General features: G+C 40.9%; 1 protein-coding gene across 3 annotated transcripts in view; it reads left to right on the top strand.

Moving 5' to 3' along the window:
- The window catches only part of pot1 (protection of telomeres 1 homolog), a 399,782-nt gene extending 381,012 nt beyond the window's left edge, over positions 1-18,770 (top strand). For all 3 annotated transcript variants that reach the window (XM_068050910.1, XM_068050911.1, XM_068050912.1), the window contains exons 14-20: positions 1,116-1,272; positions 2,876-3,099; positions 4,310-4,445; positions 5,891-5,979; positions 7,520-7,614; positions 11,139-11,244; positions 18,089-18,770. In XM_068050910.1, the coding sequence (XP_067907011.1) occupies positions 1,116-1,272; positions 2,876-3,099; positions 4,310-4,445; positions 5,891-5,979; positions 7,520-7,614; positions 11,139-11,244; positions 18,089-18,204 (923 nt within the window). In that variant the 3' untranslated portion in view covers positions 18,205-18,770. The remainder of the gene's footprint in view (positions 1-1,115; positions 1,273-2,875; positions 3,100-4,309; positions 4,446-5,890; positions 5,980-7,519; positions 7,615-11,138; positions 11,245-18,088) is intronic.
- The last annotated feature ends 239 nt before the right edge of the window (positions 18,771-19,009 follow it).

Below are 19,009 nucleotides of genomic sequence, written 5' to 3'. Positions count from 1 at the left end.
TGGAGGTGCCATCTTTAGGATAATTTTTTTTAAAATGTTTGTTCCGTAGTCTTGTTGATAGTTGCCAAGTCTCAGAGGAGATCTTAGAGGAATATAAGTTGCTGAATGAGAGAAAAAGTGAATGCAGAACAATTCTTTGATATGCCAGCGCAACAAGAGGAGGGTAGCGATTCATTGTTTTGATGGGCCGAGTTTGGACAGACTTCAGGAAGCATTTCCTTGCAAGGAGTGTAATCAGCAGCTGGAACGTGTTGCCATGAAGGCTGGTTTGGATCAGAAGAGTGAAGTCAAATTAGAAACAACAGAATACTGTTGTGGAAAGATGGGCATTTTGGAAGTGGATATGATAGCACTGTTGTTGTCATAGAGTTATACAGTGGGACTGCTCAGGTATTCAAATCCCTCAATGCCAAGTTATTAAATCAGAATCAAAGTTCTGGTAAAAATGGCCATGAAAACTGTTGGAGTGTCATAAAAAGCAACATTTTCATGAATGGCCTCCTGGGAGAGAACCTGATATTCCATCTGGTTTGGCTTACACCTTACTCCACAATGGGTGGTTGACTATAATGAGGCCTCCATGGCCCTCAGAGCAATGAGAGATGAGCAGTAAATTTCACCTTGCCAGTGCCATCCACAGCTTGAGATGGAAAAAGGGATGAGATCAAATGGGCTGAAAAGCGAAGTTCATCTAAAACTAAATTGTGTGACATTTATGATTTTGGTTTTCCTTCAGTCTCGGCTACTCCCGTTATAGGGCAGGGCTGTGCAGCGTCCTGTGTTAGTTAGATTCATTTTGGTGGAGAAGCAGGGGAGGATGGAAGCACTTTAGCCTGGAAGCTGAGCCTGAGTTGCTGATTACAGGGGAAGCACTGGCTCATTAAGCCTCACAAACTGGGGAGGGGAAGGTGCAGAAGTACATTGAAAGCAGTTGCCAAGACTTCAAATTTTCCTAGCCTTTTAAGACTTATTATTGCCGCTGTTCCTGCTTAGCACATGGTTATGGCACTGTGGAAAGTTTGCCATCCTGCTGTATCTTGATTGTTCCTGATTTTTTCCTCGTACTTTTTCACCCTTCATTCATTGCAGTCTCAAAAACGTTCTGTTTGTTGCAGTGCTCACAGCTCATCAACACATCAAAACAATCTCACTTCAAGAAGTCTTAGACCAAACACCTCCTCATAAGTTCCGCATTAGAGCTAAGATGGTGAATTATGAGCCCAAAGTTCTTCATGAGTCAGTGAAACTTTATTGTCCAAAGTGTCATTCGCTGTAAGTACCTGGCAGGATTTTGCTACAGTTCTCTGGCAAGACATGCACATAAAAATAGAGTGGAAGGTTAAGACCATGATGATAAATGAAATGATCAGTTTATTATGAAGTGACTGCATAAAGAACATTGATGAAAAGTGAGTTTGTCTTTGGCAAAATAATCTGCCATTACCGGAGCATAAGAGTAACCTGAAATAAGCAATTACCATTTGATCCATCAAGCCTGTTCCTTCCGCAGTCTACAGATGATACCCCAGTCATGGACTACTCTAAACCTGCCATTCACACTCCGAGATCTCTACTATTTTCCTAATGTCCATATGGATCAAACAGGATCTATTAATATCTCTTTAGTCCTCAAGCAGCTACCTCAGCAGGAATTAGCCCAAAATTAACCACTTTAACTAGTGTGATCAGCCAACAGAAGATGCTGTTCCGTGCATGCCTCTTGTGCTACTACTGTTTCCAACCACAGCCCAGGTTAGATTGCTTTGGTATCACAAAGATAGATTTGAATTTACGCCAGCTGAATGGAAGCCAGTGCTCAACCATTACAGGATGGTGTGTGTCCGATAGTGCAGCCATCACCTTCCCAATTGCTACACCCATTTAACAACCATATCTAATAAATTACTACTGGGTTGCATGTTTGGAAACATTTGGTTAATTGATTTGTCAGCAACTGATTACCTTCTCGTTGTTTTCCCATGTTGAGTTTCATTGAGTTACCCACATTCCCAGTAGTAACTTTCATTTTTCATTGTGTCACCGGCAGGGTTAACACCTGTACCAAACTAGCAGAAGGCAGAGCTTTGATAGTAAAAGTGCATAAAGGCTTCACACTATAACATTGCCGACAGTAATGTCTCACAGTAGCATGCTCCAATGGGTAAAATTAAATGTGCAACTAGGAGAGCAGGAGGGATGTCTAACTATAACAGGAGTGTTGGGGATGCCTATCTCTCGAAGCATTTGGAGTGAATGCCTGTTAATGGAAGGAAAGTTGGGGAGGTATTTGTCCTGACCTCCTTTCCTTGCACCCTGCCCTGTGCACTATTCCCTGGCACAACTGTATTTTTAAATTTTCTCTTAGTCTATTGCTACATGACCTTTTATTTTACACTAATGGATATATAGCTTGACTACACGTGCTGATAAGAAATGAAGTGCTTATATATGAAGATGGCCGCAAATTGTTATAATTAGACTTTTGTAAAACAGTAATGTTAATATTAAAAAAATCTAAGTCATACTTCTGGCAGATTTACTTTACTGTAATATAGGATTCTTCCCAACATGAAAGGATGAAATATTAATTAGATCCCCAAAATTCTAATTCTACTATAAAACTAAAGGTGTAGACTTCAAGGATTTTTAATCTGAGATACATTCACCAGTTTAAAGAATTGAGTGTGACTCATGGGATAGTTCATGTAGGAAGGAAAAAGTGTTGGAATTCCTTCCTGAAGACTCTTTAAAGAAGGTGTTGCTTATCTGACCTGTGAGGCATGGGCTTTATTTTTGATTTGAAACATATTGACTGCTTATGATAAATAACTATGAGGAATCCATGCTCACTGCTTCCCCTGGGTCCGTATTTCAGGCAGGAGGTTCCAAGTGATGATCATATTGGCAGTTTATTGCAAGATGTTTGCAGTCCTGATTCTCCGGCTATGGACCCTGGTCCCCAGGCACATGACGACACTCTGTGGTACAAGACAGCTACATGGGAAACAGAAGATCAAAGACGGCGCCGGATCACTGTTCACTTTGTGAAGACAGACAGTGTGCAAAGAACTCCAGAACTCTCCACAATTCTGGTGGAAGGTAAAATGCATGCAGTCTACTGCTGATTGTGACAATAAGTGCAGAGGGACATTGGTAAGTAAATGTAAACCATAAGGTAGTATCTGTTTTGATACTAGCATGCTTTTACAAATCTCAAAAGACTTTTTATATCTAGATCTCACTGTGCAAACAGTATGACCTATGGAATGCAGGCAGGTAAATTCAATCCCACAGTTAATCTCAGGGCTCCTTGCTATGGAAAGTACAATCAGCCAATCTCAATCCTGATCTATTAACTGCTGCATCTCAATATTGGATTGTCCTTGGCTGTGATGGCTTCAAGGATGGTTGACCCTTCTGTCTACTATCCAGTTCTGTGGATTAAGAATCGCCATTCGGGTAAGGTATTAGAGAGCTTTCAGTGTTTATAGAACCACAAGCAAGGGGGATAAAATAGGGAGTAACAAAAACACTGCAAGGCTTCACCATTAACAATTCATAAGACCCTGCTGCTGACCCTGTTGCTCTTGAGATACTGTCTTCAGTAAGGAATTCTGAGCTCATCACTGGAGTCTCGATTCCCGTACAAATATTCTGATCCACCTTGTACCTGCCTCATTTCCCATTCTTACAGCCAGTGCTTGTACTTTGCAAACTGCATTACTGAAATAGATTTTTTTAATGAAAGCCTAGCAACTCTCCATTATTAGTTATTAGAAAGTAGAACTATACCAGAAGCCCAAAAAAATGGCAAGCATATTAACCATGCATTTACAGCAAGTACTATTGCACTTTTGCTAGGTCTTGAGGGAAAAGCATTACTTGATTTCCATATTTTTTCGCATTATTAATGGAATTAATAACTGTGAACAGTAGATCAACCAGTTCATGCCATTCAGAGAGGGCGTGCTATGTTTCCCCTCTCTGTTGTAATTTATAATAATCATTGATAATATCCCCAAATACAGTGCTGTTTTGGAAGGATCGCACAAAGATTTAACAGAGTTAAGTATTTGAGTGACAATTGGCTTTTCTATCAACAACTGTTTTAGTTTAAAGAAGGAAATTAACTGCAAGAGAAAACTGAAAACTTACCAAAGTCCAGAATGCATATGTGAATTAATGTACTCCTGCAGGTGGACAATAAACATGGCATTGAGTTGTGTAGAAGTTATGTTTAATGAGCCCTACGGGTTCAATTCTGTACAATTTGTATTATCAAGTTACATTCTTTCCTTTTTTTTTTAAGGAGTAACTCTAAATGAGCTGTACCGACTCTCCGAGAGATTTGGGAATATCATTCCTACTACGTCCAGGACCAAATGCCTGACTTTGAATGACCTTTCTGTTCCATTCCTGATACAGGATAGGAAATGGCATTATGGGTAATTCTTGGCTACTTTGCTTTTGCCCTACCGGCTTTCATGGACTTCAGCCTCCTCAAGCATGTCATTAGTTTATTTTTTTCCTTTCGAAGGAAAAGGCTGAAAGGGGGGAAAAAAACAATGGCTGAACCTTTTCAAGGTTGTGCTAATAGTGATTCTTATCAACAGAACACAATTTCCATTTCCCCCCCACCCCCCCCCCCAGCATCTCCAACAAAACTATTGAATGGCCCAACTAATTGGCCATCAAAAACACATTACTCTCACATACACGGAAAGAGAACATCCCTTGATGCAAATAAATTAGCATACTGCCCCATGTGATTGGTTCCCTTGTCCTCTTCCAAAGACTTATTCAGTGAGCTGCACCAAATGTAGGCTGCAGCGACAATGGGAACCATCATTGGGTGTGATTCATCTAAATTCCCCCTTTGAGAATAGCTATTCGATGGTGAGTAAATGTTTGGTAGAACAGTAACTGCAGAGCACAAATCAAAGGCAGAAAAAGTTCTTGCAAAGCACTGGCATGTTACCCAGTACCCATTTCACGCTGAATAATTCAGACAAGTTGTACCTTTGACTGCTGCTCTCACTGCTTGCCCAGCTACATCCAATGTATGGAATGGAGTTATTTTGGGAATCAGAACAGCGAAGATCTGAGAGACCCTCTACAGCAATTATCACACATTAAGTATGCCCTCAGCACAAATTGTCGCATATTTCTAATTGGCTCACTTTTTAAAGCAGCTAAAAAACACAATCATTGTACCCTTATCATGATTGGCTGAAATTTTCCAGGAACTAATCACGCCACACATTATTACTATCCATTTACTTTACAGTTTCTTATTATTGCATTTCTTACAAACTTCCTTCCCTTCCTTCGATTCACTGTGACCATTGCCACAGTAGATCCACAAGTCTTTTATTTAATAGATTAAATGGGCTGTTGTACACCATGTCCATTGTTGTCTGCAGAGCATATCTTGGCAAGCCAGCTGTGTGCCTATCAAGATTCAGATGTATAACCCATTAAATGTAGAAAAAACAAAGAAAATTATAGGGCAAATATATACTGCAATATTAATGCATGAACACGTATCACACTTTTTTGGCCACTATTGTAACAGAGGCCTTCAAATTGCAAAGGCATGTCTTTCGAACTCATTGCGCATTCATAAGCCAATATCACACAATCCAGTCATACCACATTGACTAAGCAAAGTTATTTAAAAAATTAAAGTTCTAGCTAATATTTAAGTATAACTTAGATATCAAATGTGTCATGGAGGAATCAATTATCTTGTTAAGTTCTAATTCTTAATAGCAAAAAGATCACATGTTAACAGTTGTTAAATGACAAATGAATCCATATGTTTTTGAAGATGAGAAGCGAACTTTGATTTCTAGCTTGCTTTATAAAAAGTAATAATTTTTTTCACCAGATGTAAGCATTGTTCTGACCCTCAATCAGTGGATGCTCTTCAACCCCTGTCTCTAACAGAATCATGGGAATTGTCAGTAATAGCCAAAGGTAAGCTTCATTATTTTCTAGTACATTGGGTCTTACGCTACCACATTGCACAGCAATTTGTTTTGGAGTAGTTTTATAAAGAGTATAGAAAATTATTTTGTAGTTGTGCACAGAATTAGCCACCGACTCCATCCCTCTCACTGGTCACTGTCTGAGGCTGAACCAGACTGTTTGCAACCTTGGCATCCTATTTAATTCTAAGATGAACTTCTGGCTTCATCACCAAGACCACCTACTTCCATCTCCGTAACATTGCCCGTCTTCGCCCGGCCTCAGCTCGCTGCTGCTGACACCCTCATCCGTGCCTTTGTTATCTCCAGACTTGACTATTCCATTACTCTCCAAGCCAGCCTCCCACATTCTACCCTCCATAAACTTAAACTCATCCAAAACTCAGTGGCCCATACCATAACTCATATCAAGTCCCGTTCACCCATCACCCCTCTTGCGCATCCCTGATTTTAACCATTGGTGGCCGTGCCTTCAGTCACCTGAGCCCTAAGCTTTGAAATACCCTCCTCTCTCTCCTCCTTTAAGACACTCCTTAAAAATTAGCTCGTTGACCAAGCCTTTGGTCACCTGTCCAAATATCTTGTGTGTCTGGGTGTCAAATTTCATTTTGTAACATTCCTGTGGTGTCTTTGAATGCTTTACTACAATAAAGGTGCTAAATAAATGCAAATTATTGTTGTTGTTGTGCTGCTCATGAGATACTCACTGTAACAAATGTGAAATGTCATCTCAAGTGTATTTTCCAGATTTTTTTTTTTGCATTGTGGATACTGTATAAATCCGATAATGGAGGACATGACCATGGTTGAAAGGTAGCAGTGGTTCGGTGACATTAAACTTGAGTTTTAAAATCTGGTAGTTGTAAGAGGAAGGAAAGACAGAGAGGCGAGGAGTTCCATAGTTTGTAGATGCTGCAAAAGAATGAATTATTCAGCTTTAATTACTCTGTTCATCGGTTGATCAGCTTTAGCACAAGTTTAACTAGGATCAGAGAGTTAGGACAAACTTCTACTCATACATGGGGTATGGTGTTTTAAGCATAATTTTTCAGAAGCAAGAGGTAATAAATATTAGATAAAGATTACGTGTTGAATGTACTGTTAGCGCATTTAAATTCTTCCAGCATTGAAACTTCAGGTCTTCCTTCAGAGATCAAGATAGTATTTGGACAGTTAGAATCATAGAATCTTACAGTGCAGAAGGAGGCTGTTCAGCCCATCGTGCCTGTGCTGACTCTTTGAAAAAGCTATCTAAATCATCCCACTCCCATGCTCTTCCCCACAGTCCTGCATTTTTTTTTCCTTTTCAAGTGTATATCCAATTCTGTTTTTTAAAGTTAATATTGAATCTGCTTCAACTTCTTTTCAGGCAGTACATCTCAGATCATAACAACATACTGACTAAAAAGAGTTCTCCTCATCTCCCGTCTCCCAGTTGTGGTCACATTCAAAATTACAGGGTGTCCTGAGGGGCCTAACATAATGAGGCAGTGACTTTATCATACATTAACATGCTTTTTTTCCACCAGCTTTAGGCATTCAGCTGCTACATTATGTTTTTGTCATGAAGTTTACGCTTGATGATGGATCGGGATCACTTGATGCGTTACTGTGGAATGAGGCGGTAAGTCAGCCTTTGAACCCTCTGTTCCTGAAGTATTGACAGTAACTTGCAACATGGGCGCTATTTTGGGTTTTAAAAAAAGCACCTTCTTTTAAAGTTTAAGAAAAGACAGATTGCAATATGAATAAGTTATCATATAGAGGAAACTGGATGAATGCAAGAGAGTTGCAAAGCACAAATCCAGTTCTAGTAATCAGATGATGGTGTAAACTATGAGGTTTCAGCAGTTTGGACTATTGCCTGTAATCCTCTGACATTCATTCATTCATTCTTTATATTAAGAGGGTTTAATTTTTTTATAAACATAGCCACCACCAGTTAATAGTGTGAGACAGCGGTGGAGCTCAGAATGACAGTGTTCAGATGGTGAACCACAAAGGGAGTACAAAAAAGAGCAGTGAGACTGATCCCTGGTGTCAAAAGATTAGATGACCGCAAATCACCTCAGAAATACCATAGAAGTCTGTCAGAAAGTAGAGTATAGAATGGGTAGACCTGGAGCACTATGTCAAACTAAACTGTAATAGTGAGACAAGGAGACACGAGTTAGAACCGGGAAAATGCAAATTTGAGTGATTCCTTGAATTACCTCCTCAGACAATGATTTATCGCAATGGACTCCCCAGGAGTGTAGTGATTGGCAGTGGCAGGATACGGGGGCAGTGGGTTGGTTTGGTGGGGGGAAAGCTATAGTTCCTGTCCAGATGAATGAATAGGATGGACCAAATTAATTTCCTCATCAAATCTTCCCTGTGAATCCAAAGAACTGAAATCAAATTAGTCTAAGCAGAAGTATAAGCAGTGTAGGCATAGCACCCAGCAGGAGCTGGAAGATAATACTCTAATCTAGTTTGAGATGTTCGAAGCTCTAAGTAAATGGATTAGCTACTCCTGAGAACTGCAAATAAAAAGAACCCTTTCCCTAGCAAGCAATCATTTGCTGTTTACTTTCTGGAAAAGGTAATGACACCAAAAAACAATTTATAAGGTTGCACCTACGTAATTCTGTACGAGTGGTTATCCTCCTGCATTGTCCAGGGAAAATCAGGACAAAACAATTTCCCTTAGTTTTCCTAAGTGGATGAGTGAGGTATAGGTACGAGGATCTGATGCTTGTGAAGCTCCAGCTGATGGCAAGAAGTGCACAGTTGTAAGAGTGACCGTCACGAGTGATGACTGCGTAAGGACTGCATGTAACATTTAGCATATCTAATAGATATTTTTTCAATGATTGCTGATGTCAAGTCGATGAACAGTGAAAGCCCAGTTCTGAAGAAGGGTCACTGACCTGCAATGTTATCTCTGCTTCTCTCTCCACAGATGCTGCCAGACCTGCTGAGTATTTCCAGCATCCGCAGTATTTTGCTTTTATTTTAGTGAAAGCCCTGTGCAGTTTTTAAAATGTAATGCCTGCAGACCTGGTTTTCTATAAAATGAGAGAAAGGTGCAGAAAATCCTTCACACAGATATTTGTTGGAGTATCCTTTAAGGGCAATGTGGATAAATATTTGAAGCAGAAGGAAGATACAAGGATCTGGTGAACGAACTGGCCAGTGGGATTCATTTTTGATTGTTCTGGCAAAGAGTCGGTGCAGAAAGGATGACCTCCTGTTGGTAGAAACTACATAGAATCATTTCTTCATACACACTTGTCTTGAATTGAAGTAAAAAAAAATATCTGTCAGGATCTTCCTGGTGTTGGAGCGTCCTCCCGCTGAGTGCTTAGCCCGGCAGGCCAGGAGGACCATCGGATCTGGAGGCTCCATGCCCCAATGAAGTAGCCGCAGGCAGGCAGGGCACACCCACATCCCAAATGATACTTTCAGATGGGGTTCCACTCCGCTTTGAAGGGCCTACCAGCTTTGGCCCTTATCGGTTCTGATTTTGATGCACACTTCCGAGGGCGCCTCCTTGCTGCCAGAGCAGTGCCTGTCCTGTTGGGCCTGAAGCCTTAGGAACCTGCCCGTTATCCTTAATTAGACGGGTCTCTCAGAGGCGGCTCTTAATTGGCCACCTCCGGGAAGATCGTACTGGCAGGCTGGACTCTCAAACCATCAGGGACGGGACCTACATTTGTCCCCAGTGGACGAATATTTTCAAAGGCAGCAAGATTCGCCCCTTGTGTCCTTGCTGAGTTTCAGTGAGAATCATGGAATGATGCAATACAGAAGGAAACTATTTGGGCCATCATGCCTGTTCCAGTACTTTGGTAGAGCTATCTAATTAATCGTTCTCCTCTGCTGTTTCCCCATAGCCATTGAATTTTTTTCCATTTAAGAATTTATCCAGTTCTCCTTTGCTTTTTATTATTGAATCTGCTTCCACCGCCTTTTCAGGCAGTGCATTCCAGATCACAACAACTTGCTGTGTAAATAATAAGTTTTCTGATGTCGCCGCTAGTTCTTTTGCCAATCACTTTAAATCTGTGTCCTCTGGTTACTGACCCTTCTCCCACTGAAACCATTTCTCCTTCTTTACTCTATCAAAACCATTTCTGATTTTGAACATCTCTGTCAAATCTCCTCTTAACCTTTTCTGCTTTAAGGAGAACAATCAGCTTCTTCATTCTCTCCAAAAAACTGAAGTTCCTCATCCCTGGTACAATTTTAGTTAATCTCCTCTGCATCCTTTCCAAGGCCTTGACATCCTTCCTGATGTGTAGTGCCCAGAATTGAACACAATACTTCAGCTGAGGCCTAACCAATCTTTTACAAAGCTTTTAACATAACTTGCTTGATTTTGTACTCTAGTTTTCTGTTAATAAAACCAAGGATCCCATATGTTTTTTTTGGCAACCATCTCAACTTGTCCTGCCACCTTCAAAGATTTGTGTACATGCACACCCTTGGGACATCGTCTGTCTCCATTATCTTCCCAGTTGACCATTATTTACATGTGAGGCTGGATACACATTGGCAAGCTGTTCGATGAACTTTCCTCATTCACATCCTTCCGACCGGGGACACTAGGTATCGATCAGGAGCAGGTACCAGAGAAGATTTTTCCCTCCATAATCGAGAGACACGGTAGCCATCTGTATCACATTTATTGTCATGATTGTTAAGGATAGCTCTGCACAGACTGAGATTTGAACTGTTCTGCATGGTTCATCAACTCTATGGATCTTCTCTGAATCATCAGTTTAGCTATTTTCCTCAAAATCTTTTATAAAGAAAGTTGATTTCTTTTTTCTGGGGAAAAAGCATATTCTAGCTTGCTGGAAAACAGCCAAAGCCTCGGGATATTCAAACATCTGGTTTGAAACTAAAGAATATTCTTGTTTTAGCTTGCTTGTTATTAACATATTCTGCTATATCCTGAGAGTCAATCATTAATGATGAATGACGTCTTCAAACATCTGTGGCTTCAGTGTGTGTTTAGACGCTTATAGAAACTAGACAGTTAAGAGCTGAAAGATGTTAGCATTGAGACAGAAGTTGTGTTTCTTTTTTATAAATTTAATTAAACGGAGGATTCAGCAGGTTACAGGAGTCCAATTAATTCTGGTTCATCCATCCCTGCAGGAAAGGTTCTTTGGGATTTCTGCAGCTGATGTTGTGATCGACGATGCACTTCAGAGAAAGCTAACAAGAATAATGGACACATTATGTCCTCCAAGGACAGGTCCAGGTAACGGACTACATAGTATTTGCATATTATATTATCTTTACACAAGGGAAAACTGGATGTTTTCTGATGTGATTTGCATGCGTTTTTGCTCTAGGTGCTTGGCACTTCAAGCAAGACATGGCATTTCAACAAAATCCAATTTGAAGTGTTCGAATTACACTGATGCTTCCTGATGATTCATTACCAGTTATAATCATTAATAATTCGACAGGGACATTATCATCAACTTCATGGAGTTTCATGTCTCTGCACTTCCCCTGACAGGATTCAGCTACAGAGAAAAATAAACAGAATAAAATTGACAGGTCCCCTTCAACGATCACCCTTCTGCTCACTGCCCTATGTTAACCTGTCCACCAATGCCTTAATTTTAAAATTCCCAGTTTTGTTTTCAAATCCCTCCAAGGTGTCGCTCTTCCCTATCTCTGTACCCTCCTCCAACTCTTGCCTCTTGCCCATCTCTCACTTCCTTCACCCCTCCAATGACAGTTATGCCTTCAACTGCTTAGGCCCAATGTAGGCTTTTAAATTCCCTAAACCTCTCTGCCTCTCCATTTTTCTCTTCCCCTTTAAGACGTTCCTTAAAACCTACCTCTTTGACCGAGCTTTTGGTCACCTGCCCAATGTCACCTTCTTTGATTTGGTCTCAATATTTGTCTGATTGCACTTCTGTGCATTGCCTTGGGATGTTTTTACTATGTTAAAGGTGCTATATAAATGCAATTTGTTGTTTTTATCATCAAAATGTAACCAACACATGTATACTAGTAAATTGGTTGCTGACATTATGCCAATGCCTGGGGTTTCTACCTTAAGCAGACACCTCCCATGCAACAATATCCAATGAGACTTGAATCCAAAGCTGGAATCCAAAGCCCTGACTACCACCAAAGCTCAGCTGTTCCAATGAACATGTAGCCTCTGTTCTCACTCACCTCTCTTGGCACTGATTTCACCCAACTATCAACTTTATCAAACTCAGGCTTTAAATCTATTTTTTCCCCAAGTGTTATCTCCTCTCTACTCCTCATGCATTTCAAATCAAATTCATTTAACTATCTTAATCTAGTGTTTAACCACGCTGCCTATCTAGCTTAATTTCCCCCTGTTCATTCATGTGTGTGTTTTAGCTGCTGCTCCTGACCTCAGCCCATCAGTTCTATTTCCCCTTTTTCCTCTTTCCAGTTTACCCCTCCTGCATCAAGCCTCCTTTCTTTTCTCTGTCCGTGGAAACTCTACCCTCACAGATCTCAATTGTTCAGCACTTATCGTCTTTCCTACTCTCCTGCTGCTGTTCCAGGCTTGACTCCCTCTTAGATAAGCCTACAGCTTCCCTCTGTGATTCTCTTGGCATCCTCCAAAAGGGCCACTGAGGCATTTTCCAATGAATAGCAACCCCACTTCCCCATCCTATTTTCTCCCCACCCTTCCTGACCTGCATGCCTGTGAGGGACTAATCTTGCCATAAATAAAAACACAAAGTGTTGGAAATACTCAACAGGTCAGGCAGCATCTGCGGAGAGAGAAACAGAGTTAACGTTTCAGGTCTGTGACCTTTCATCAGAACAGTTCTGTTTCTCTCTCCACAGATGTGCCCAACCTGCTGAATATTTCCAGCACTTTGTGTTTTTATTTCAAATTTCCAGCAACTGCAGTATTTTGCTTTTATTTTCGACTAATCTTGCCAGCCTTCTTCCCGTTCCTCTCCGTAATCCCAGCGCTGTTCCTGTGGACTCTGCCAGCAGACGAGCTATCACTGCCCATCTTCGCATCTCCCTCCAGAATGGGCATTTACTTGTGAACAAGCCTCTTGTCATCCATGAGCTTATTGTGGAAGATCACATCAGCATTGTGGCCATGACAGAGACATGCCTGAGGGCTGATGACACCTTTCCCCTAAATGAAGCCTCCCCGTCTGGCCAAGTGTCTGACCAAGATATCTTCTCTGCTTTCCTCCCCAAGCCTCTGCATTGGACTTCTCATCCTTAGTAATTTCAACCTCCATCTCAACTCTGCACTCTCTCCTCTGAGTTTACTGCCCTCCTTTCCTCCCTAAATCTCTCCCTCATTATAAACTCTCCTACCTACATACATGATTACCCCACTCGATCTTGTCATCTCATGTAGCCTCGCTACTGCCATCATTGCTATCACTGAGGCAATCTCTGATCATTTCCATGTATTGCTCTCTACCCATATTCCCCTTCCCCTCCCAAATGCATTTCATTCTGTGTTGCTGCTGGAAAAACTCTCCATGTCTCTTACTTTCAAATTCCCAACCATCTAGCCCTTGGCCTACAATTCATCATGACATTTCCACAGTTACTGATTTACTAAATCATGCTCTCTCTCTCACCTTTAATGCTTGTCCCCATTAGAACAATCACTTTCTCTTTTACCCTAATCATTCCCCCGGTATATCGCTCATCTCCACTCCTTTAAGTCCAAAGGATACAAATATGAACATCTTTGGAAAACAACTGGTTTAATCATCCATTGCCAGATCCGGCTGGACAATTTAAAGCATTATTGAATTATGCTCTCCATTGCTAAAACTATTCACTACTTTAAGATCATCCAGGAATGCAAATATAACCTCTTTTCCAGCACTCAGTCATTTTAAACCACCCTCCCCTGCTTCCTCCACCCACATTTCCAATAATATATGCAAAGAGATCATGAAGTTTTTTTTCACAAAGATTGAAGCCATCGTTCAGTGGCCTCCACCACTTCCCACCCTTCCCCTATCCATCAGGACGAACTTCCCCAATTATTCCCCGTTGCCCTAGCCCTGAAATCATGTTTCTCTAGATTCTATCCCATCTCCTGCAATGCTGTCTCGGACCCCATCTTCTCACTGAGACTCACCTCCCTACTCCCACTGAACTACTGACTACTCAACTTCCCTTCCTGGTCCCCACTTTAACTGATATTGGTAATGGTTCCTTCACCTCAGGTACTGTTACCTCCACCTTCAAATCTGCTGCAATATCAGGCCGGGCCTTCCCGGCTTTGGGGTGCATTAATTTTGTCATGAACATTAAACTATTTTAAACTATTACTCGAGTGAAGAAAGGACTTGTTAAACAGATTAGCCGTGGCTGGAAAAGATATTTGCATATTAACAGATGGTGATTGGAAGGACAAAAGGATCATTCCCTGACACATTCAACCCACAATGGACCTTGATCACCAGGTATTGTGTGTAAGAGGAGCATTGCAGAGACTGCTGTACTCCAAGGCATGGTCAGACCAGTTAGTCACATGACTAACTTGCTTGACAACCTGGGTTTTTCTGAATTGTGCGAACAGTTTGAACTGAGAAAGTCTGTTTGCTCCTGATCTGAGAAGATCTCTCCTGTCTACCTGCTCCCATCTCTTTCTCACGGAACTCTAAATCCACTGAAGACACATGAACCCCAAGAGAGAAAAGTCTCCCACAACGAACAAGGCTTAAGAAGAATACTGGGTCCCAACAAAAAGCAAGAGCTACCTACAGTGGGACTCTACAGTGAGCTCGATAAACTGTAACAAAATCTCTTCAGATGTTGCCTCAAACTTTCCATTTTATTTATCTTTTCTTTTCTGTCTCTGTTTGCTTGTTTGTATTCCATATGCATGCTAGCATAGGCGCATCGTGTATCTGTAGGTGTCATCCGAATTAGCGTTTAAATTTAATAAATTTCAGTCTTTAAACCTAAGAAAGCCTGTTTGTACTGGTTTCTTTGCCTTATAATTGGAAAGTGGTGAACAAGGATTCACCAAGGGGGAGCTACAAACAGTGTGTTTAAAATTAAACCCTGTTCCAGTAAGACCAGGTGAAGGCTAAAAGGGAACCCTAGTCCTCTTTCTCACCTGGTCAGAGCAATGTTAAATGCACTGCATAAACATAAGTTGTTGTACGCCATGGTGGCTCATAATGTCTTCTGTAAACTCTTTACCTACAACTCCACTTATGAGATGTTTGAATTGTGCAGCCTTTGTACAGTGGTGTGTAGGTGCTAATTGCAAAGATAACGGCTGAAAATACTACAGCAAACTTGCAATGTGCCACCATTTTAGACAACTCAAAATTTATTTGCGAAGAAAATAGCCTATCTCCTTACCTTCCCTAAGCAAATAGAAGTGGCTGTGCTCCATGATTTGTCACACCTGAAGATTTTATATTAAGCAAGTTCTTTAATCACTGTTTAAACACGATGTTAAAGCCTTGTGCCTGCTATCTGTATATCGTCCACTGTGCTGGGTACAATCTCACACTGGTTCGAAGCATATGGATTCCCAATGGATTTTCTGTCAGTCATCACCTTTCTTTCCAGTACAAGGGAGGAATGCGATGGAAAAGAGGCAGATGGAGAGAGAAAAATGACAGAAAACCTGAAGGACCTTATATGAGGAAAATAGTGTGAGGAAGGAGTGCAGAACAGTGAGCATATTAGAAAGCTAATAAAGCCTGAAGAATTAGAGGGGAGGCATCAATGTCAGAAGGTGGAGGAAAAGAAGTTGATACATTTTTTAAATGTCCTGGTTGAAAGCCTGTCTTTGATAATCATTCAAATCCAATTGCCCTCTCTTGCTGAGTCGCACAGATTACCAGCAGGTTGCCATGGCCACAGACAGCTCCCTTTATGATAAAAACAATCAGGCAGGGGATAAGCTGTACGTATCAATTGAAAAGGAGTATGATGGGCACGTACAGCACAAAGCCGTCAGCCCAGACTGCTCGAATAGAGGAAGGCAGTGAAAGGCAATAAAGTAGGAGCGGTTTCATACCAATGGGCAGAGGTCTGGGATTAGACCACCTACCTATCTTCTTGCCTAGGGCTGGTAGAGTAAAACATAAAAGAATGGAGAATACGACAGAATGATGAGGAAGGGGATACATTTTAAGAAGGGGACAAAGTGCCTCATGAAATTATTAACATATGAGTTCCTCCAACAACTCAGTAAACTTGTGACTCCCATGAACCAGGAAGGTTCAGGTTGAATCCCCAGTTTATGCTGAGCTAGTTTTCTTAGGCTGGTGGTAGGACTGCTGTAATTGGCTTCAACTTCCCAGTTAATGTGAAGAAAATGGGCCAAGATTCCAGTGCGAGTGTGTAGATGTTACATGAGTTCAGCCAAAATATCCCCTGCAATCAAATAGCTGTCCACACTCCCATTTAAAGGTCACATGCAAATAATGAATGATATGGCACGGTTCCAGAGAACAGCAGGTTGCCTCTGGAAATGCATCCCAAGGAGGAATCAATGTCTGCAGGAAGGAAAAAGAGGAGTCTGGTGGAAAACTGGCATGCGATGGTCTGAAAATTGACAATCAACTGTTGATAGGGTGAAAGGTAAAGAGGAGAGCAAAATGAGAAATCAACTATTACAAAGTACTTACAGCACAAAAGCAGGCCATTTGGCCCAACAGGTCTATACTGGTGTTATGTGCCACACAAGCCTCCTCGCATCCCTCTTCATCTAACTCCATCAACATATCCTTTTATTCCTTTCTCCTTCATGTGCTTATCTAATTTTCCCTTTGTATTCATCTATGCTATTCACTCAACCACACCCTCTGGTAGTGAGTTCCACGTACTAACCACTCTGAGTGAAGAAACCTCTCTCAAATTCCGTATTTGATTTATTAGTGACCATCTTAAATTTAGAGCCCTAGTTCTGGTCCCACCCGCAAGTGGAAACATCATTTTCTCCGCCTACTCTATCAAACTTTGTCTAAAAGATGGAGACACATTGCTCATTAAATGATTTCCACTGTGGTGACGATGTTTTTGGGAATGATTACCCACCGTGTCACACACACCTTACCATCATTGTTCTCAGCAGAGGTATTAACTCTTTTGCGTGGATTTACAGAATTGTAGTAACAATACAGTTCAGGGCTAATTACACAGGCACTTCTGGGAGATCATTTCAGATATGCTAATCGTCAGATAATCAACCACTGTGCACAATTACTTTGCACATTAAAAAACCTTTCAAATTATGCTTAAATTACACAATGAAAAATGTCAGTGCAACTGAGACTTTATTCCAAAATCCTCTTCTGGTAGTAAGAATCTTGCATGCCTGCTTTCATCAAGAAGGCATGTGTAAACAGTTTGTTTGCTGCAATGGCCTCACTGGACAGTATGTAATTATAGACCTGAGTAGGCAATATGACTGCACCCAAGGAAGCAGTGTAGTAATCTTACACCAGCATTTAAATAATATCACTTTCTGAATGCATAAACTGTTGTAATGTGTTTTTGTATTGGTCTTATATCAGCATTGAATATCCAAGCCTAGCAATGCCTGCTGGTGATATAAATTTGTGTGACATGGCTCTGTCTGGCTACCAGAGTCACTAAAATAATTAATGGACAGAGGAATATTAGATCAAAGTGTTAGTCATTCCTTTCCCGCCCACTCTCCCCCTTCCTCTCCCCTCCCAACCCTTCCCCTTTCTCTCCCACACTCTCCCTTTCATATCCTTTATTCCCTTCCCCCCTTCCCTCCATTTTCACTCTCTCCCTCTCCCCTTCTCTCCAATTCCCTTCCTCACACCCTCCATCCCCCGCTCCAGCCCCTCCCACCCTCCCCCTCTCCAGTCCCTCCTCTAGCCCTCCATCCCCCTCCTCTCTTACCTCTATCCTTCTCCCCATTATTCATTTCCTTCTCTCCTGAAGAATAAAAACGATGCTTCTGTAAATTAAAAGCCAGAATTAGAAAAATATATATTTTATTTTTTGATTGGGAAGCAAGAAATCTGAGTTCTGTCCTTCTAATATGTTTGTAAGAGACTTCTATCAAATTTGTTTTAACATACTGAAGGGTCTTTTTATCCATGTGCCCACAGATGACTGCCCCTGGCTGGAATGCTGCATCAAGTCCTATTATGTCAAGGAAGGCTCAGAACAGAAGATATGCTATCAAATATTTGATACTGTTGTCGCAGGAGCCGAGAGCATTTAACATTTGATGTCCATGACAATAACCCAACTTTACCAAGAATGAATCTCATCATATTTGACATTTTTAATGAAACAAAAGCAATGCTTCCTTTAGAAAAACACAACTACAAAATTTCAGGTGCGAATATTCAGTCAAAATTTCAGTATATGTATAACAAAATTCAGGAATTAAGGCCAAACACTCATACTTCTGTAAAGGAACAGGCTAGCACGCTCGGCTTTATAATATCTTAACGCTCCTGCTACGTAGACTTAGTATGTCTCGGTGGTTGGATTTTTTCCCCTAAGCAAATGCATTATTATCCACTGTCAACCATTTTTAGAGATGTAGTTTTTATGGAATACCTGAAGACAAGGATGTAATCAAGATTACTGCATCATAAAACTCAATTACATACACTGAATACATTTAAGCCTTATAACTTGCATTGCTGTTTAAATAAGTAAGCACTTCCTGGTCAGTTTGGACAAATGTTACTCATTTTGTTATTAATCATAATCAGTAAAATTTTCTCATGAAATGCTTTGAGTTTTCTCCCTTTGCTTCCTTTTATTATACCTGTCGCTTACAGGTGTCTTTTGCTTTGTACTTTAGTTTATAAAGATTGCCTCTAGTTCCTTTATTGCTGCATAAAGGTGCACTTGAAAACTGTCAGTGGCTTATTTTTAGTTTTCTGTCATTGATTCCTCAGTGAACGTAGATGGTTAAAAGGGATACACACATTTCATGTACTTTCAGTAGAGTGAAATGGTGGAATATTTAATCCGTAGCATTTTCTAGCAGTGGATTTTTAAACAACTTGGTA

Source organism: Heterodontus francisci, chromosome 18, assembly GCF_036365525.1.
Source record: "Heterodontus francisci isolate sHetFra1 chromosome 18, sHetFra1.hap1, whole genome shotgun sequence".
Classification (NCBI taxonomy): domain Eukaryota; kingdom Metazoa; phylum Chordata; class Chondrichthyes; order Heterodontiformes; family Heterodontidae; genus Heterodontus; species Heterodontus francisci.
The sequence above is the reverse complement of the archived record's forward strand: the minus strand, read 5'-3'. Positions and strand labels throughout refer to the sequence as shown.